Genomic DNA, 21,322 nt, shown 5'->3' on the forward strand with positions numbered 1-21,322 from the left:
AAAAATCATTGCCCGGCAGCTGTGGAGGAAGTTAGCGTCGTGTTTAAAGAGTCTGCAATAATGTCTGCATGGCTGCGCATTCAGCGTGCAGCAAAAAGAGTGAACAGCAATACAGGGCAGAGCAGGAGTGGTAGCGATGGTACGTAGATTGAGTGCGCGTACTGACTATATTAGGGTTTGGTGCAAGAGTGTACACTGTGGAGCAGTAAGAGTGTCACTGTAGAGACGTCAGTACTATGTGGTACCAGTGAGACATGCGTAGTATGTTACAAGTAGGACAGGCAGTGTTTTGCATGTGGACAGTGCAGTATGTTGTGTTCTACACTGTGAGATGCATGGATTTGACACAGTACAAGTGAGTGTATTATGTGTGTAACAGTCATGTTAGCACTGTAGAGTGACAGGTGTATTGTGAGTACATGTAAGGGTGTAGAACTTGAGGTGCAGTGTATGTCACATGTAGAGTGCAGTGAGTATTGTGAGTACACTGTAGAGTGCAGTGCGTATTGTGAGCACACTGTAGAGGCAGTGAGTATATGAGCACTGTAGAGTGTAGTGATTGTGAGCACACTGTAGAGTGCAGTGTGTATTGTGAGCACACTGTAGAGAGCACAGGGTGTATTGTGAGCACACTGCAGAGTGCACAGGGTGTATTGTGAGCACACTGTAGAGTGCAGCGTATGGAAGTAGAGTAGGTGTATTGTGAGACACTGTAGAGTGTAGTGATTGTAGCAATGAGAGTGCGTGTGTATTGTGAGTACACTGTAGAGAGTGTAGTGTGTATTGTGAGCACACTGTAGAGAGCAGTGTGTATTGTGAGCATACTGTAGAGAGTGCAGTGTGTATTGTGAGCATACTGTAGAGTGCAGTGTGTATTGTGAGCACACTGTAGAGAGCACAGGGTGTATTGTGAGCACACTGTAGAGAGCACAGGGTGTATTGTGAGCACACTGTAGAGTGCAGGGTGTATTGTGAGCACACTGTAGAGACAGGGTGTATTGTGAGCACACTGTAGAGAGCACAGGTGTATTGTGAGCACCTGTGAGAGCAAGGTGATTGTGAGCACACTGTAGAGTGCAGTGTGTATTGTGAGCACACTGTAGAGTGCAGTGTGTATTGTGAGCACACTGTAGAGAGCACAGGGTGTATTGTGAGCACACTGTAGAGTGCAGTGTGTATTGTGAGCACACTGTAGAGAGCACAGGGTGTATTGTGAGCACACTGTAGAGAGCACAGGGTGTATTGTGAGCACACTGTAGAGTGCAGTGTGTATTGTGAGCACACTGTAGAGTGCAGTGTGTATTGTGAGTACACTGTAGAGTGCAGTGTGTATTGTGAGCATACTGTAGAGTGCAGTGCGTATTGTGAGCACACTGTAGAGTGCAGTGCGTATTGTGAGCACACTGCAGAGTGCAGTGCGTATTGTGAGCACACTGTGTGCAGTTATGTATTCACCTCCATTATCTCCAGAAGAGCCTCGGTGACAGTCTCCAGCGAGGACAGGGCGAAGGTCTCCCTCTCGTACGACCCCGGGGAGAAGGAGCGGTCGCGGTAGCTGGAGCGGAAGGCGATGACCGCGGCGGACTTGACCTTGCTGATGCCGAAGAGCAGGTAGAACTTGGGCAGGGAGAACTCGGTCAGGCTGAGCCTCAGGACCTGCTTCGTCTCCTCTGCAGGGGAACATCCACACACAAAGGTCAGCAGGCGGCCATTTTCTTATTTCAATCTCTCATCTGCATTTCATCCCAAACAGAATGGCTTTCCTTTTCCCATTCACTGGCACTGAAACACTGACGTTCACAGGCTGAGATAGAAAGGCAACATTTTTCTTCTGGGCTTTAGAGGTCTCAAAAAATCTATTAAGTTGTGGGCTTGGGGGGGGGGGGGCGTCTGTTAATAGATTTAGAGGACATACTTTCTGGTATCGACAACCGATCCATCTTTAAAAAAGTCTTTAACGTGATTATAAAGAAACAAATTACTGCACCTTTACTTAAGCAGGCAGGTGAACCGAAAATTCAATTTTCATTTTCAGTGATGAACTGGGGAATCAATGCCCAAAGGGAGTGCAAGGCATTCAGTAGCCAATCAAAAAGGCCGGAATTCAGAGAGCCAGTTTGCTGGGAATCTGACCTACAAACCAGGGTTAACATGCCTACTCTGTCCAAAAGCAATGCAGCGTCTTTAACGACAGCAGTGCGCAAGAGTAATCGACCCCAGATATAAATCTAGATCGATATCGCACACGCGGAGATCGCTCGCAACCATCGGTTTCAGAGTCGCGAATCTTACAAAGGACGGCATAATAATCGTACGACTACAAGATCACTCTGCGTGAGCGCGCGACGGCGGCGCTCACCGCTGAAGTTGAGCTGGGAGCAGGTGCAGAGCGAGTGGATGATGTTGATGACCAGGCCGTGGGTGGAGGCGCGCAGCGAGAGGGGCCCCGTGGCCACCAGCAGGGTCACCACGTGGAAGAGGTAGGGCAGGTGCGTGGCCACGTCCAGCGAGTTGTTGAAGGAGAGCATGAGCATGTAGCGGGCCAGGATGGCGATGTCGTCCCACATCAGGTGCTGCTCCAGCGTGGGCGTGGGCGACAGGCACGTCTTGTCGATGATCTTGCACATCCTGATGATCACCTGGGGAAACGAGGGGTCAGAAAGGGGTGCGGTTCGGAAAAACGGGCGGGGCCCAATTCGCCGACCTCTCGCCCGTTTACCCGCAAGCGAGGCCTTAGCCTGGGGCTAGCGTAGCTGTCCGAGGCCCAAGCTGGGTCGGGGGAGAGAGCGGAGGAGACGCCGGGCCGGAAGCTCACCTTACTGGACACCAGCTTGACGTTGCCCGACGCCAGCGCCACGGCGGTGTCCGCCATCACCTCCGCCTTGATGGAGCCCAGGCCGCCGGTGGCGCTGGTCTTGATGAAGCTGTCCAGCACCACGTCCAGCAGGTCCGTTATCTAAAAATAAAAAAAAAATTAAAAAAAATGATACATTAATCTCCTGAAAAGTCCCCCCCGTCAAAAAATTACATTCGCATAACGCTGGTGTCAAAATGGTTTAAAACAAGACCAGGTTAAAACCTAGTGTATGGCTGGACCGGCCGACCAATGGTGTGACGTCATAACTCGGCCGACCAATGGTGTAACTTCATCACTCACTCAGTCACTCACTCAGTCGCAGACACTCGCGTTTGTAGGGCTGGCCCCGCTGTTGCGGTCCAGCCAAAAACAAACATGCAAGGATTTCTGAATGACCCCACCCGCCAAGGCACTTATATCTATCCTCATCTTGCCAGTGTTCCTGCTTCTGCCCGATGCCCCGCTGCAGAATGGCATGGGAGGCACCAGACCTCCAGGGCTGGGTGGCAGAATGCCCTTGTCCTCATACAAGCTTCATAATGACTCAGATATGACTATCACTTCCTGATTCCTCTAACCGCAACAGTAAAATGAATGACACTTTGCTGCTATTAAAAACGATAGAACGACTGTCAAAAAGGAGACAACATTCGGGTGACTCATTTACAGCACCGACCCACCAACCGACACCCACCCACAGAGAAAATGTATTATTATCAACATCAACTCCACCGCAAGAACAGTGGCGGCCATAAGCTTTATAAAAACCTAATCCAGGCTCTGTGGCTCATTTATAAGAAGCCCGGTTGATGGATTATTTCGGGGAACTAAAGTGGACTGCAGTGGACAGGGAGACGGGGTTCCATTGGGCCCACGCCCTCCCGCCTCCCCTCGGCCGGCTCACCTGTCCCAGGCTGCCCCAGATCTTGGCCTGGATGGAGGGGTACATCTGCTTCTCGTTGATGGTCATGGTGATGAGCTTGTCCAGGATGGCGGTGACGCGCTGGCGCTTGGCGTCGTCGTTGTGCTTGCAGAAGCGCACCAGGTTGAGCAGCCAGGGCGTCATGTACTCCAGGCACAGGTGCTTGAGCTCGATACCTGCAGGGGGGCGGAGCGGGGGGAAAGGGCGTGGTCAGAGCGAGGTCAGAGCCGCGAGCGCGCCCGACCAATCGGGCCCCGCAGGGGCGGAGAGAACGCAGGTGCGGGAGGAAGTGGTGTCAGTCACCCGGGCGCTAACAAGCTAAATGTGTCTGGCTATGAGCGCACGCAGGATGTAGAACGCAAGCTAAGCAAAAACAAAATGGAAAAAGCAGCTGTGAAATACATTGCTTCATATTAAATGTATCAGAGCAACAGAGGCGGTCGGTGTTTGGTTGGTGAGGGGGGTTTGGGGGGGGGGTACTGACTGGACTTGCTGAAGCCGGAGATGCACTCCTCCAGGAACTCCAGCGTGAGGTGCGGCTCGTTGGCCGCCAGCGTCTTGCTGATGGAGACGATGAAGAGCGTGTTGTTGGCCGGGATGCACAGGCCGGACGTCTCCAGCAGCTGGCCCTCGATCTTCAGGTTGAAGGTGCAGGTGAGGGCGCAGAGCAGGTTGTAGGCCGCGGACCTGGGGGGGCATTACACGGGGGAGGCGGTGAGACGCTCTGACCAGCAGCCGTCCGTGGGGGCGGGGTCTAAAGCAACGCTACGCTTCCTCTCGACCAACCGCGCACAGGAACCTCAAACTCAAAGACGCACAAGACTGGATGACTCGACACGTTTTTTTTTCCCCTTCCTCCAAAAGACCAGAGCATTGGATACGCCAACATCGCAGTAAAAGTGGCTACAGCACCACGGCATAATTCGAAACAGGAAGTGGCGCCGTGCTGCTCACCTGAGGCTGGGGTCGGAGCTGCCCAGGTTGAGCAGGGCGATGTTGAGCAGGGTGCCGGGCACGTCTTTGGGGCGGATTTTGGTGTGCTGGGGGATGGAGTCGGGCTGGGACAGCTCCCAGCGCGTGCGGATGTGGATGATGGAGTGGACGATGGCCTCGCACTCCTGGTGCATGAAGGTGAGCGGCGTGCCCTGGTTGGCGATGGTCAGGGTGAACTGGTTCTCGTCCACCAGGCAGATCTCCTCGATCTCCGAGGCGTAGTAGATGTCGTTGAGGAAGACGGACTGGCCCAGGACGCGCGTGCGCTCCGCCGACGTCACCTGCACGGCCGTGGAGCCCACCTGTGGGGGGGGAGGAGACCCAATCATACCTCCTCCTCGGCTGTCCGCCAAGGCCCTTGCATCACGACAGTCACCAGTTGACGGAATAAACCTTAAGGCGCGAACGAGCGCTCGCTTCTCACCTTAATGGAGACCTTGGTGTCCTTGTGGGCCAGCTTGAGGGCGTTGTGGAACACCTTGAGGTCCTCCTCCAGGGCCAGCGTGGCCGCGGGCAGCTTCTGCTGGTCGGGCTCCACGTGCTCGGCCAGCCGGGCCGGGGAGTCGATGAACAGCAGCTTCTTGCTGCCCTTGAGGCCCGTGAGCAGACGCTCGTGGTACTTGGTGTACTCCCGCACCCACGAGTTGCAGTTGTAGATGTAGATGGCCGCCACGTTCTCGTAGGCGAAGCCCGGGAACACCACGAACCACTTGGACAGGAAGTCGGTCTTGAAGCGGTTGCTGGGCCCGGCGTGGGTCAGGTCCACCACGATCTCGTAGGGCTTGGCGTAGTAGGGCTTCAGGGTGAGCAGCACGTGGTAGATGAGCAGGTCGCCGTTGATCTGGCCCGTCTTAAACCTGCGAGGGCACAGGGAGGGAAGACGGGTTCGCGCCTGAGTTACACCACAAAGGAAGGCCCAGGACACAGGAGTCAGCCAGACGGACAGACACCGGGGAGCGCAGAGGAACTGCGGCAGTCCGGTGGGGAACATAGACACCGGCTGAGCAGTACTTTACAGTTACTAAAGAACCTTCCACAGGAAAAGATACTAAATCTGTTTTCACACGCATTTTACGCGCGAAAACATCCCTCACACCGTAGGAACACACGTACTGACTTCTTTGCTCAAACATTATTGAGTTAAATTCAGCCAACAGCCACCTCCAAAAACCCCATCACCACCCCCACCTTACCACCTTCCGCCAAAGTTAACCATTCATGAAGAGCCGGCGTTCACATATCCTCAAATAAAGCAGCAGACACGGGGGGTGGGGGGGCAGGAAATGTGTCACTAGGGCCTTGTGGTTCCAGCAGCAGCACACACAGGTTCTCTCTTCACAAGGCTGCCAGCCCTCCTGCCCTCAGTCCGTCGTGAGCTTCGCCGCTGCTTACCGACCCCACAGCGACCCTCTCGCCAACCCACAGACCGAGCAGCCGCACCTGAGGGACGGTCCCTGTCACAGGTAGGATGCGGTCAAGCTGACCGTTACTGAGACTTGCACAGGATTACGCTGCCCATCTTACCATCTACCTTACAATATACTTCTTGCAGTGCAGAATTGTTAATTGCATGGGAAAATGTTTAAGCCAACTGTTAAATTTTGGAAAGGTTTGCAGTTTTAGAAAACCATCAATGATGCACAAAATGCCAGTTTTCAGAAGTTTACCGATGCGACGATATTGATGTGATGTCATAACAATCAGAAGTTAAAGAGAACCTTAACTTTCCATGATTATGACAACATTCCACAACACTAAATCCGTTTTTCTGGATGACTACATTTTGTGAAAGAGTAATTCAAGGGGAAAACTCTGATGTGGCATGTGTTCTGTCATCAGCAGTCATACGGGCGCCAGTGTAGTATAATGGCTAAGGCGTTGGTCTTGTAGCCTAAAGGTCGCAGGTTCGATTCCCCGGTAGGACACTGCCGTTGTACCCTTGAGCAAGGTACTTAACCTGCATTGCTCCAGTATATATCTAGCTGTATAATTGAATACAACGGAAGTCACTCTGGATAAAAGCGTCTGCAAAATGCCTGTAATGTAAATGTAAAGCAGAACATGAGGGAGGTACAGTCACATTTCTGCCAGCCGCAGGGGCATGTTTCACTGAGGAAGCTCCACTCCAATCAAATCTTAGCGTCAAGTTAACAATAAGGGGAGCTTCTCTGGTTCAGCAGAAACAAAAGCCCTTTCACGCAGACCCGCTGACGTGGGATCAGAACCTGTTTGCCTCCGCCACACGTCGCCCTCAGAAACACCGCGGCTAAAAGCAGACGCTCATACAGTCGGACGGTCACCCAGAGCTCCCCCCCGTTTCGGGTCGGGGCGAGGAACCCAGGAGCTCTGCCTGCGGCTGGACAGGTGAGGGGACGCAGAGAGAGAGAGAGAGAGAGAGAGAGGTCCCTTCACCTTGCCGAACGACAGGCACGACCAAAAAAAACGAAAGCAGAGTCGAGCGTTGAGGCGCACCTGCTCCTCGCAGCGAGGGTGTGCAGTACGCCCCGAGGGCCAAGGCGCTATAATTAGCCAGCCACATCAGCAGATGCGCAGTGACGTCACATCCTGTGCGCGAAAAAAACGCTAACGCTAGGGACTTTATTTGCAGAAAAACACAAAAGAGGGAGAGATGCCTGTAATGTAATGTAATGTAATGAGATGAAGACGAGACTTAGATATGACCACAGGGAGACAGCGCCTACATATTTGGAGTTAAGGCAGGGCTTCGACGCAGCACAGCCGAACAGACGTGATGCTACGCTCGCCTGCGGCCAGTTACCAGAAAAGCACAGTCCACTGGCAGCACTTTCTCTCTTCCTCTCTTACAGAGAAGCATGGCCGGCCGCAAGCTCCACCACTTCGTGTGCTTTGCTGTCACTATGGGATTGGTAGCGTGTGACAGCGGTAATCTCAACTCAAGCCCAGATGCGACTTCAGGTGATACCACTCTTCAAAATGGGGCAGAGTCAGCCACGAAATCTACACCACCGGTCAGCTCCACAGTCTCCACAGTCCACTCCACCACCACAAAATTAGCCCCAACGTCTCGCTTCACGTCTTCCGGACCGGCCCCAAGCAGCGCCTCAACCCCCTCCGTCCACACGGCGGTACCGCCCAAAAGCAAGAGCTGCCCTACAGCAGCACAGCCTGCCGGGGGGACACATCAGAAGGCCCTCTTCCTGATCATCGCGGGCGCGCTGCTCTTCACCTGCGTCGTGCTGCTGGTCACCGTCACGGCGCTGGCCTGCAAGGTCAGCCACCTGAGGGGCCGGCTGAGCGGCAGCCGCTCGGCCCCGATCAACGGCGCGGGCCTCTGGGCCCCCGGCCGAGAGGGCGGAGACGTGGCGGGCGCGGGCGTGGCCGAGACCAGCGTGATGCTGGAGGAGGTCACCCCGGTCCAAAACAAGGAGGAGGCGACCGCCGCCGCCGACGAGGCGGGCCCTGCCGAGGAGGCCGACCGCGGACCGACCGCGGCTGCGGCGGCGAAACCGGAACCGGAACCAGAACCGGCCCCAGCCGCAGACCCAGACCCCGTCGAGAGCCCGAAAACTCCCACTGCAGACAAGGCCTAGATCATATGGGGGTGGGGGGTTGTAACGGGGGCAGTGCCGGGCCTCCAGGAAGGATGAGCGGCACAGCCAGGCCTGGTCTGTAGCTCGCGTGCAGTACGGATATTAAACACGGGGCCCGGTGAAGGGGACTTCCGTCACCCACAACGAGCGCTCATCTCTGCTGGACTGCTTGCCTCTTTTCTCATTTGCTCCTAAACTCTTTCGCTTTCTCTCAGCACCAGCAAGATATGACTAACAAGCACCGGACTGTCACCGTACAAATCAATATGTCCTCTTGCATAGAGGAATTTATGGGATGTCCTTGTGTGCAGTGCTCTTATCCAGCTAGCCCTTTTGATCAAAATAAAGTATTATAGTACCACCGCACTAGATACAGAGAATGATATGTATTTTTTTTAAGATTACAATTTAACTAATTTTGTGCTTTTATTCTGATGCAGTAAATGCAAGAGCTTGGTCGTTTCATGTACATTGTAGTCCTGAGGTAGCCTTGGCTAAAGGATGAAGCTGCTTTTCACAAGGGACACCACCTGCAGTCAGTGGTTAAGCAAGAGGCTATTAGCAACAAACATAATTTGCATTGTCCAATAAAAAAAGAATACATAATTCAGTTGCTGTGGATTCAAGTGAAACAGGGCCAAAACTTTACCAAGTGATCTACTGCAAATCTGCTTGTCTTTTTTCCATAATGTGTTAAAAAACATATTTGATATGTGAATAAACTTTCTAATGTAAAAACACTGTTCAGATGTTTCCAGTGTCGACTAAAACTGAATCTGAAACTGAAGTCCCAAACATGAAATGAGTGAAGGCTTTCATTCAGCACCAGAGGTGCAACTGTCCCAAGGGTGCCCTCTAGTGGGCAGCGTGGATAATATTTCTGCAGATAAGTGCAGTGGCCCTCCCAATATCTCTTGCACATGCACGCACACATACACACCAACACACACTGACACTCACTCTCTCTCTCTCTCATTCTCTTTCTCACTCTCTCACACACACACACATACACGCACAGAAACGCAGAGATGCACACACGCATTCCTGTCCTTCCAACACCTCCAATCAATCACGCAACTGCTATGCTGTGCTGTCCTCAGCATGAACACAGAAGTACAGACTTACACAGAGATAAAGAGCAATGTGTATCTGACGGAAGCACCTGACAAACAGTGCCAGTGCAGCCAAACTTCTGTGCCATATTAACCAGCAGAGGCTTCTTTTTCTCTCAGACTGAAAGTCCATCTGCCCGGGCCAGTTTTTCCTTTCACGTGAAGTCCGTTTGCTTTGTGCTGCTCTCCACACACCTGCACTGATCACACCTGGACAAAGCTGCTCGCGGCACGCTAGCATGCTCCATCTTACCTGGGCGATATCATGAGGCTCTGCAAAAATCCTGGCTCTTTGCTTTTATTTTCGTTAAACGAACAGGACACTGAGACAGAGGTGCACAAGAGGTATGAACAATGCAATCACACCTTCCAAGCAAAGAGACAAATCACTATGGATATAGAGGGAAGACCAGAAATGACACACAGCAAAATATAACCAAGCAAAAAATTATGCATTTAACATTAACCAGGCTCATATAAATCAGCGCTCTGTCTACAATAAGTCTTTGTCACAGAATAATAAATATTATAAATCAATTTTCATACTTTAACAATTTAGTGCCACCTAGTGCTCATGTTGCACAACTACAGTTTTGAAGTTCCAGACAATTTACAGCAATGAATAAAACTGTTTCAAATCGTGCCTTCTACGTATTTCATATTATTATTTTAAGAATTCAACTCCTTGACTTACAATACAAATGGTGCTGTATGTAACCAAACTGAATTTTTAAAGCCCATATTGTTTTGTGTAAATGCACAGGGAGAAAAATGGTTGACAGTATAAAAGCACAAAGGGCTTTGCCACATTAAACACTCCAGGCACCAAGCACAGCCAACAAGGACATCACGCCGTAGAGGATGATCGAGAGACGATGACTGCAAGCGAGCAGCAGTACTGATCACACAAGCTGGGGTCCCTTCCATTTCAGTTCAGTCAAGGAATTAAATACGCGATAATAGAGGGAATCAGGAAGAGAGGGAAATACTTATTCGTGCCACTGTAAATAAAAGTCTTCAGGCTCAACAATTGAAGCAAAACCTGTCCAACCTTGCGTTGTCTGCTCTAAGACATAGGCAGGTGTGTACCAGGATTTTTCAAGACAACACCGAGGACCCCAAAGGATCAGTTAGCTACAGATGGTAAAATTTTGATCAGGTAGGAAGATTACGCTCCTTTACCATTATGTCCCCTCCAAAAACGCTTCTTTTTAGAACAGCTATGGGTGTTAGCTGACACAGCGGCTATATATGGCACGCGGAGAGAGCTGTCACTTCACGTTTCTTCAGCAGCGGATTTAAATGCGTCCAATCAGCGGCGGCCTCATTAGCAGCCTGGGTGCGGGCGCTGGGTACTGGCGTACGGGTGCACGGGCACAGGACGCACTCGACACCACGGGTCCCTAGAGCACCCACAGACCCCTCTAGTGCGGACAGGAAGACCGGATACCCTGGTGACCGAGCTGGGCCTGGCCATTGGTGAGTTTGACGCCGCATCAAATCTTACAGAGCGTTTCCATCGCTGGGCTTTTCTGATTATAACCAAGAATTTCAAGTTTATTAGTCTTGAATGAAAGCCGGGAAGCTGTAGAATTTCTATTTGCCTCTCAACAAGGTTAACAGGGGAGAAATAGGGCTCCACAGACCAACAGAAATTCTCAGTCCCATTTGACTGTTCCTAAATTTACAACCGAATTATACTTTTTATGGGTCTTCTATATGAAACTCTTTATCAAAAAAGCATCAATAGTAAATGGAGCATTTAATGTATTTGGAACCTGAACCAAGGGATAATCATTTGAACTCCCTAACCCAGTGTTAGTCTAAAATTAAAAGCATAATAAAAAAAATCTACATCTGGGATAAAACTTTCTTGCTCTTTCAGCAAAGGCCTGTTAGGAATGACATGCCAGTAAGCTGTGTTGACTTGTTTGCCTGAACATGGAACCATACTATTTTAGATTCTGTGCTATTTTGTGTTAGGAAGCCGTGGCATTCAATCAGTTTTTTAATTATTTTGAACCTTAGTTGCTGTAGCATACACAATAAAGCCAAAAAGTATTTTAAAGGAGTACCATGGTGGTTGAACGTGACACTTCCCAGTTGTCTTCAGGCAACAACAAAACAAATGTGCATAATTTTTTAATTCTTCAGTCATTTCAATGCACTTTAAAACGTATTTTTCTAAGCCTAAATTTCCCACGATAAAAATTCACCCGAACCGTCTGGGCGTGGTAATGAGAACGGTCAGTTAGCTATGATTGACAGAAAGTTCCCCGTTACCATAGCTACCCCCATGATACGCGCTCTCTTTGGGAGACTGAATTTTCACAAGCTAGCTAGCTTAGTAGGGCTAGTATATCAAGTATCGGTAGATAGCTAAGGTAAGGACGTTGACTTATATCCAATTATAATTTTTGATATCTAGCTAGCCAAGTTAAGATAAAAGCACAACTATAACGTCCTCATAAAAGCAAACTAGCAAGCTAACGTTATCGATAACATTGCCTTATGAAAGCAAACCTCCTAGCTAGCTAACGTTAGCTAGCTAGCTAAATGAATATAACCAGAAATAATCTAAAGGCACTCTAATTTAAGTGAACCTAACGTTAGTCAAATATTTGCATTGTCCGAACAGCAGGACGGTGTGCCCTGTCAGATTTCTTTACGGGACATGGAAATGGGAGTAGTTACTGTATTCGTGACGTAGCAAAATGACAACTTTCTCAACCGGTTGAAAATAGGACGATGAATTTAAAACGCATATTTCTCCAAAAATACAGAACGGACATATTTAATACTTTGCTCATTGTGTTTCTTCAATGCCTCTTGTGCAAATAGCACATAAAACCGAGAAAGTGTGAAAATAACCATGGTACTCCTTTAAAAGAAAAAAAAGAAAGAGAAAACTGCACATTTTAAATGAGTAACTGGCAGTTAGCATACTGATTTTCAAAGAACACTCTAAGGTTCCGTTTATGGGCCCTATGAGGAATTACACACTCTGTCTTTCACACACACACACACACACACACACACACACACACACACACACCCACCCCAACACATGCACACCCTTTACGGTATATTGTTCAGTAGTTATGCAGATGGAGATCTAGACTAACTTGCATAGACAACATATTCACTTGAGTAATTCAGGGGGACTACATTAACCAATCAGGTTTTGAGCTTGGCAAGCCATATGATAGCAAACTCAGGTTCCTAAGCACAACCCAACACTGAATTCATATGGATTCTATGAATTCATTCATAGAATTTGGCAAAATTGACAAAGTACATAAATTTGGACTTGACCAAAGTTCACAAGTGCCAATTTCAATGCAAATCAAATGACCTAAAGTGAGACGAGAGTTCAGTTAATCAGAAGTGCTTTCTTCTCCTCTCCAAGAGTCCTGGCGTAAGGAGACAAAGAGCCTCAGACAGAATGCTCCTCTATCCATCTGTCCTTCTTCTGTGGGTCCTACAATCTGGGAGGAGCAGGAGCACGACCACGAGTCCCCTCGTCACTCGCCACCCGGAACATGAGTCTCTGACGTCACCCAGAGCTTCAGAGGCGAGCCTCATCAGCGCAGATTCGGCCTCACTGGAGACTAAAATAATTACATTTCCTGTGGCGAAGACTGTCACTGGAGAAGCGACAGCTCCTACAAAGACTCTCATCAGTACAGAAGAAGCTTCGGTGATCAGTCCCACGAACACAGAGACAGCTTCGGTGATGAGTCCACTAAGCACCGATGCAGCGCCAGCGAACAGACCGACAGGCATAGAGACAGCTTCAGTGATGAGTCCACTAAGCACCGATGCAGCGCCAGCGACGAGCCCGACAGGCATAGAGACAGCTTCAGTGAAGAGCCCGACAGGCATAGAGACAGCTTCAGTGAAGAGCCCGACAGGCATAGAGACAGCTTCAGTGATGAGTCCACTAAGCACCGATGCAGCGCCAGTGAAGAGCCCGACAGGCCTAGAGACAGCTTCAGTGATGAGTCCACTAAGCACCGATGCAGCGCCAGCGAAGAGCCCGACAGGCCTAGAGACAGCTTCAGCGAAGAGCCCGACAGGCCTAGAGACAGCTTCAGTGAAGAGCCCGACAGGCATAGAGACAGCTTCAGACAGACACCCGGGAGCACAGAGGAACTGCGGCAGTCCGGTGGGGAACATAGACACCGGCCGAGCAGTACTTTACAGTTACTAAAGAACCTTCCACAGGAAAAGACACAAAACCTGTGCTGCAGTACACACATTCACGCATTTTACGTGTGAAAACATCCCTCACACCGTAGGAACACACGTACTAACTTCTTTGCTCAAACATTATGGAGTTAAATTCAGCCAACAGCCACCTCAAAAACCCCATCACCACCCCCACCTTCCGCCCAAGGTAACCATTCGTGAGCCGGAGGTCACACGTCCCCAAATAAAGCAGCAGACATGGGGGGGGGGCAGGAAATGTGTCACTAGGGCCTTGTGGTTCCAGCAGCAGCACACACAGGTCCCCTCTTCACAAGGCTGCCAGCCCTCCTGCCCTCAGTCCGTCGTGAGCTTCGCCGCTGCTTACCGACCCCACAGCGACCCTCTCGCAGACCTCCAACCCCCACAGACCGAGCAGCCGCACCCGAGGGACGGTCCCTGTCACAGGTAAGACGCGGTCAAGCTGACCGTTACTGAGACTCGCACAGTATTACGCTGCCCATCTTACCATCTACCTTAGAATATACTTCTTGCAGTGCAGAATTCTTAATTGCATGGGAAAATGTTTAAGCCAACTGTTACATTTTAGAAAGGTTTGCAGTTTTAGAAAACCATCAATGATGCACAAAATGCCAGTTTTCAGAAGTGCACCGATGCGACGATAACAATCAGAAGTTAAAGAGAACCTTAACTTTCCATGATTATGACAACATTCCACAACACTAAATCCGCTTTTCTGGATGACTACATTTTGTGAAAGAGTAATTAAAGGGGAAAACTCTGATGTGGCATGTGTTCTGTCATCAGCAGTCATACGGGCGCCAGTGTAGTATAACGGCTAAGGAGTTGGTCTTGTAGCCTAAAATCGCAGGTTCGATTCCCCGGTAGGACACTGCCGTTGTACCCTTGAGCAAGGTACTTAACCTGCATCGCTCCAGTATATATCCAGCTGTATAATTGGATACAACGTAAGTCGCTCTGGATAAAAGCGTCTGCAAAATGCCTGTAATGTAAATGTAAAGCAGAACATGAGGGAGGCACAGTCACATTTCTGCCAGCCGCAGGGGCATGTTTCACTGAGGAAGCTCCACTCAAACCACATCTTAGCGTCAAGTTAACAATAAGGGACGCTAGGGACTTTATTTGCGGAGAAACACAAAAGAGGGAGAGATGCCTGTAATGTAACGAGATGAAGACGAGACTTAGATATGACCACAGGGAGACAGCGCGTACATATTTGGAGTTAAGGCTGGGCTTCAACGCAGCACAGCCGAACAGACGTGATGCTACGCTCGCCTGCAGCCAGTTACCAGAAAAGCACGGTCCACTGGCAGCACTTTCTCTCTTCCTCTCTTACAGAGAAGCATGGACGGCCGCAAGCTCCACCACTTCGTGTGCTTTGCTGTCACTATGGGATTGGTAGCGTGTGCCAGCGGTAATACCAACATAACGTCAGCTGCGACTTCAACTGCCACCGAGAGCAAGCCAACCGTGAAACCTCCACCTCCGGTCAGGTCCACAGTCAGCTCCACCACTACAAAATTAGACACAGTCAACTCCACAGTCAACTCCCCCACCACAGAATTAGCCCCAACGTCTCGCTTCACGTCTTCCGAACCGGCCCCAAGCAACGCCTCAACCCCCTCCGTCCGCACGACGGTACCGTCCGAAAGCAAGAGCTGCCCTACAGAGCTTGCCGAGGTGAAACATCAGATGGCCCTCTTCCTGATCATCGCGGGCGCGCTGCTCTTCACCTGCGTCGTGCTGCTGGTCACCGTCACGGCGCTGGCCTGCGAGGTCAGCCACCTGAGGGGCCGGCTGAGGGGCAGCCGCCCGGCCCAGAGCAACGGCGCGGGCCTCTGGGCCGGCGGCCGAGCGGGCGGAGACGTGGCGGGCGTGGGCGCGGGCGAGACCAGCGTGATGCTGGAGGAGGTCACCCCGATCCAAAACAAGGAGGAGGCCGACCGCGGACCGACCGCGGCTGCGGCGGCGGGAACGGAAGCGGAACCGGAACCGGAACCAGAACCGGCCCCAGCCGCGGACCCAGACCCCGTGGAGAGCCCGAAAACGCCCACTGCAGACAAGGCCTAGATCATATGGGGGGGGTTGTAAGGGGGGCAGTGCTGGGCCTCCAGGAAGGAGGAGCGGCACAGCCAGGCCTGGTCTGCAGCTCGCGTGCAGTGCGGATATTAAACACGGGGCCCGGTGGAGGGGACTTCCGTCACCCACAACGAGCGCTCATCTCTGCTGGACTGCTTGCCTCTTTTCTCATTTGCTCTTAAACTCTTTCGCTTTCTCTCAGCACCAGCAAGATATGACTAACAAGCACCGGACTGTCACCGTACAAATCAATGTGTCCTCTTGCATAGAGGAATTTATGGGATGTCCTTGTGTGCAGTGCTCTTATCCAGCTAGCCCTTTTGATCAAAATAAAGTATTATAGTACCACCGCACTAGATACAGAGAATGATATATATATTTTTAAGATTACAATTTAACTAATTTTGTGCTTTTATTCTGATGCAGTAAATACAAGAGCTTGGTCGTTTCATGTACACTGTAGTCCTGAGGTAGCCTTGGCTAAAGGATGAAGCTGCTTTTCACAAGAGACACCACCTTCAGCCAGTGGTTAAGCAAGAGGCTATTAGCAACAAAAATAATTTGCATTGTCCAATAAAAAAAGAATACATAATTCAGTTGCTGTGGATTCAAGTGAAACAGGGCCAAAACTTGTGACTAAATGAAGTTTCATGTGTGAGTTTGCCAAGTTACATGACTCACTCTTATTGTGGAGGGACATTTAATCATAATGCAATTGCAAAAACATTACCAAGTGATCTCCTGCAAATCTGCTTGTCTTTTTTCCATAATGTGTTAAAAAACATATTTGATATGTGAATAAACTTTCTAATGTAAAAACACTGTTCAGACGTTTCCAGTGTCGACTAAAACTGAATCAAGTCCCAAACATGAAATGAGTGAGGGCTTTCACTCAGCACCAAAAGTGCAACTGTCCCAAGGGTGCCCTCTAGTGGGCAGCGTGGATAATATTTCTGCGGATTAATGTAGTGGCCCTTCCAATATCTCTTGCACATGCACGCACACATACACACCAACACACACTGACACTCACTCTCTCTCTCTCTCTTTCTCACTCTCTCACACACACATACACACACGCACACACGCACAGAAACGCAGAGATGCACACACGCATTCCTGTCCTTCCAACACCTCCAATCAATCATGCAACTGCTGTGCTGTGCTGTGCTGTCCTCAGCATGAACACAGAAGTACAGACATACACAGAGATAAAGAGCAATGTGTATCTGACGGAAGCACCTGACAAACAGCACCAGTGCAGCCAAACTTTTGCGCCATACTAACCAGCAGAGGCTTCTTTTTCTCTCAGACTGAAAGTACATCTGCCCGGGCCAGTTTTTCCTTTCACGTGAAGTCCGTTTGCTTTGTGCTGCTCTCCACACACCTGCACTGATCACACCTGGACAAAGCTGCTCGCGGCACGCTAGCATGATCCATCTTACCTGAGCGATTTCATGAGGCTCTGCAAAAATCCTGGCTTTGCTTTTATTTTTGTTAAACGAACAGGACACTGAGACAGAGGTACACAAGAGGTATGAACAATGCAATCACACCTTCCAAGCAAAGAGACAAATCACTATGGATACACAGAGAAGATCAGAAATGACACACAGCAAAATATAACCAAGCAAAAAATTATGCATTTAACATTAACCAGGCTCATATAAATCAGCGCTCTGTCTACAATAAGTCTTTGTCACCGAATAATAAATTTCAATTTAATAAAAATCAATTTTCATACTTTAACAATTTAGTGCCACCTAGTGCTCATGTTGCACAACTACAGTTTTGAATTTCCAGACAATTTACAGCAATGAATAAAACTGTTTCAAATCGTGCCTTCTACGTATTTCATATTACTATTTTAAGAATTCAACTCCTTGACTTACAATACAAATGGTGCTGTATGTAACCAAACTGAATTTTTTAAAGCCCATATTGTTTTGTGTAAATGCACAGGGAGAGAAAATGGTTGACAGTATAAAAGCACAAAGGGCTTTGCCTCATTAAACACTCCAGGCACCAAGCACAGCCAACAAGGACCTCACGCCATAGAGGACGATCGAGAGACGATGACTGCAAGCGAGCAGCAGTACTGATCACACAAGCTGGGGGTCCCCTCCATTTCAGTTCAGCCAAGGAATTAAATACGCGATAATAGAGGGAATCAGGAAGAGAGGGAAATACTTATTCGTGCCACTGTAAATAAAAGGTCTTCAGGCTCAACACTGAAGCAAAACCTGTCCAACCTTGCGTTGTCTGCTCTAAGACATAGGCAGGTGTGTATCAGGATTATTCAAGACAACACCGAGGACCCCAAAGGATCAGTTAGCTACAGATGGTAAAATTTCGATCAGGTAGGGAAGATTACGCTCCTTTACCATCATGTCCCCTCCGAAAACGCTTCTTTCTAGAACAGCTATGGGTGTTAGCTGACACAGCGGCTATATATGGCACGCGGAGAGAGCTGTCACTTCACGTTTCTTCAGCAGCGGATTTAAATGCGTCCAATCAGCAGCGGCCTCATTCGCACCCTGGGTGCGGGCGCTGGGTACTGGCGTACGGGTGCACGGGCACAGGACGCACTCGACACCACGGGTCCCTAGAGCACACACAGACCCCTCTAGTGCGGACAGGAAGACCGGATACCCTGGTGACCGAGCTGGGCCTGGCCATTGGTGAGTTTGACGCCGCATCAAATCTTACAGAGCGTTTCCATCACTGGGCTTTTCTGATTACAACCAAGAATTTCAAGTTTATTAGTCTTGAATGAAAGCCGGGAAGCTGTAGAATTTCTATTTGCCTCTCAACAAGGTTAACAGAGGAGAAATAGGGCTCCACAGACCAACAGAAATTCTCAGTCCCATTTGACTGTTCCTAAATTTACAACCGAATTATACTTTTTATGGGTCTTCTATATGAAACTCTTTATCAAAAAAGCATCAATAGTAAATGGAGCATTTAATGTATTTGGAACCTGAACCAAGGGATAATCATTTGAACTCCCTAACCCAGTGTTAGTCTAAAATAAAAAGCATAATAAAAAAAATCTACACCTGGGATAAAACTTTCTTGCTCTTTCAGCAAAGGCCTGCTAGGAATGACATGCCAGTAAGCTGTGTTGACTTGTTTGCCTGAACATGGAACCATACTATTTTAGATTCTGTGCTATTTTGTGTTAGGAAGCCGTGGCATTCAATCAGTTTTTTAATTCTTTTGAACCTTAGTTGCTGTAGCATACACAATAAAGCCAAAAAGTATTTTAAAAGAAAAAAAAAGAAAGAGAATACTGCACATTTTAAATGAGTAACTGGCAGTTAGCATACTGATTTTCAAAGAACACTCTAAGGTTCCGTTTATGGTCCCCACGAGGAATTACACACTCTCTCTTTCACACACACACACACACACACACACCCACACACCCACCCCATACCCCCCCCCCCACACACACACACACACACCCACCACATACCACCCCCCCACACACACACACACACCCACCCACACACCCACCACATACCCCCCACACCACACACACACCCACCCCCACACACACACACACACACCACCCCCCCCCCACACACACACACACACACCACAACACATACCCACCCCAACACATGCACACCCTTTACGGTATATTGTTCAGTAGTTATGCAGATCGACATCTAGACTAACTTGCATAGACAACATATTCACTTGAGTAATTCAGGGGGACTGTATTAACCAATCAGGTTTTGAGCTTGGCAAGCCATATGATAGCAAACTCAGGTTCCTAAGCACTACCCAACACTGAATTCATATGAATTCTATGAATTCATTCATAGAATTTTGCAAAATTGGCGAAGTAAATAAATTCGGACTTGACCAAAGTTCACAAGTGCCAATTTCAATGCAAATCAAATGACCTAAAGTGAGACGAGAGTTCAGTTAATCAGAAGTGCTTTCTTCTCCTCTCCAAGAGTCCTGGCGTAAGGAGACAAAGAGCCTCAGACAGAATGCTCCTCTATCCATCTGCCTTTATTCTGTGGCTCCTACAATCTGGGAGGAACAGGAGCACGACCACGAGTCCCCTCGTCACTCACCCCCCGGAACATGAGTCTCTGACGTCACCCAGAGCTTCAGAGGCGAGCCTCATCAGCGCAGATTCTGCCTCACTGGAGACTAAAATAATTACATTTTCTACGGCGAAGACTGTCACTGGAGAAGCGACAGCTCCTACAAAGATTCTCATCGGTACAGAAGAAGCTTCGGTGATCAGTCCCACGAACACAGAGACAGCTTCAGTGACGAGTCCACTAAGCACCGATGCAGCGCCAGCGACGAGCCCGACAGGCATAGAGACAGCTTCAGTGACGACTCCCACAAGCAAAGATGCAGCTTCAATGACGACTCCCACAAGCACAGGTGCAGCTTCAAAGACGACTCCCATGAGCACAGATGCAGCTTCAAAGACGACTCCCATGAGCACAGGTGCAGCTTCAAAGACGACTCCCATGAGCACAGGTGCAGCTTCAACTACAACTCCCACAAGCACAGGTGCAGCTTCAAAGACGACTCCCATGAGCACAGGTGCAGCTTCAACTACAACTCCCACAAGCACAGGTGCAGCTTCAAAGACGACTCCCATGAGCACAGGTGCAGCTTCAAAGACGACTCCCATGAGCACAGATGCAGCTTCAAAGACGACTCCCATGAGCACAGATGCAGCTTCAACTACAACTCCCACAAGCACAGATGCAGCTTCAATGACGACTCCCACAAGCACAGATGCAGCTTCAATGACGACTCCCACAAGCACAGGTGCAGCTTCAAAGACGACTCCCACAAGCACAGGTGCAGCTTCAATGACGACTCCCACAAGCACAGGTGCAGCTTCAGTAAAATCAATTAGCACAGGTGCAGCTTCAGTGACTCCCACAAGCACAGATGCAGCTTCAATGACGACTCCCACAAGCACAGGTGCAGCTTCAGTAAAATCAATTAGCACAGATGCAGCTTCAGTAAAATCAATTAGCACAGGTGCAGCTTCAGTGACTCCCACAAGCTCAAAAACGGCTTCAAGGACTACGCTAACAGCCGCATTTTCAGTGACAAGCACAGACTCAGCTTCAGTGCTAACTCACAAAAGCCAAGACGTAACTTCAGTGACGTCTCCAATGAGCAAAGCAGCCACTTCAACGAGACCAGTAAGCACAGATGTAGCTTCAGTAACGACCCCAGTAAATACAAGTGCTGCTCCACCGACACCCAGCAGCACTGCTGCAGCTTCGGCATCTCCAGAAAACACAGAGGCGGCGTTCGCTACCCCATCGAGCGCAGATGCGGCTTCTCCGACTGCAATAGGCAGCACAGACACCGCCTCAGTGACGACTACTGTCAGCACGGATACAGTTTCAGTGGATCCAAGTGCATTTTCCACTTCAGGTAATATTTCAATAGGCGTAAATACAGTCTTCATGAGTACTGCCCCCGGAACAACCACAGCTTCAGAAAAATCTCCAGTGACTGCAGCTTCAGCTTCACAGAAGACTCCAGTACATCACCTGTT

General features: G+C 49.5%; 3 protein-coding genes and 1 long non-coding RNA gene across 4 annotated transcripts in view; 3 read left to right on the forward strand and 1 right to left on the reverse strand.

The window, feature by feature from the left end:
- Nucleotides 1-21,322, forward strand: part of LOC135262786 (uncharacterized) — a 656,092-nt gene that overhangs the window by 494,743 nt on the left and 140,027 nt on the right. The gene's annotated exons all lie outside the window — the stretch shown is intronic.
- LOC135262521 (neurofibromin-like) overlaps nucleotides 1-21,322 on the reverse strand; it is a 126,982-nt gene that overhangs the window by 21,318 nt on the left and 84,342 nt on the right. The window contains 7 exon segments of the mRNA XM_064349535.1: nucleotides 1,456-1,670; nucleotides 2,360-2,639; nucleotides 2,816-2,956; nucleotides 3,762-3,955; nucleotides 4,264-4,466; nucleotides 4,734-5,074; nucleotides 5,197-5,629. Of these exon segments, the coding sequence (XP_064205605.1) occupies nucleotides 1,456-1,670; nucleotides 2,360-2,639; nucleotides 2,816-2,956; nucleotides 3,762-3,955; nucleotides 4,264-4,466; nucleotides 4,734-5,074; nucleotides 5,197-5,629 (1,807 nt within the window).
- Nucleotides 6,078-9,089, forward strand: LOC135262783 (uncharacterized). Its single transcript, XM_064350022.1, has 2 exons — nucleotides 6,078-6,235; nucleotides 7,601-9,089. Exon 2 carries the CDS (start codon nucleotides 7,607-7,609, stop codon nucleotides 8,342-8,344), a length of 738 nt encoding a protein of 245 aa, XP_064206092.1. The 5' UTR covers nucleotides 6,078-6,235; nucleotides 7,601-7,606; the 3' UTR covers nucleotides 8,345-9,089.
- Nucleotides 10,807-16,591, forward strand: LOC135262784 (uncharacterized). Its single transcript, XM_064350023.1, has 3 exons — nucleotides 10,807-10,935; nucleotides 12,866-14,112; nucleotides 15,025-16,591. Exon 3 carries the CDS (start codon nucleotides 15,031-15,033, stop codon nucleotides 15,754-15,756), a length of 726 nt encoding a protein of 241 aa, XP_064206093.1. The 5' UTR covers nucleotides 10,807-10,935; nucleotides 12,866-14,112; nucleotides 15,025-15,030; the 3' UTR covers nucleotides 15,757-16,591.

Source organism: Anguilla rostrata, chromosome 9 (genome assembly GCF_018555375.3).
Source record: "Anguilla rostrata isolate EN2019 chromosome 9, ASM1855537v3, whole genome shotgun sequence".
NCBI classification, from domain to species: domain Eukaryota; kingdom Metazoa; phylum Chordata; class Actinopteri; order Anguilliformes; family Anguillidae; genus Anguilla; species Anguilla rostrata.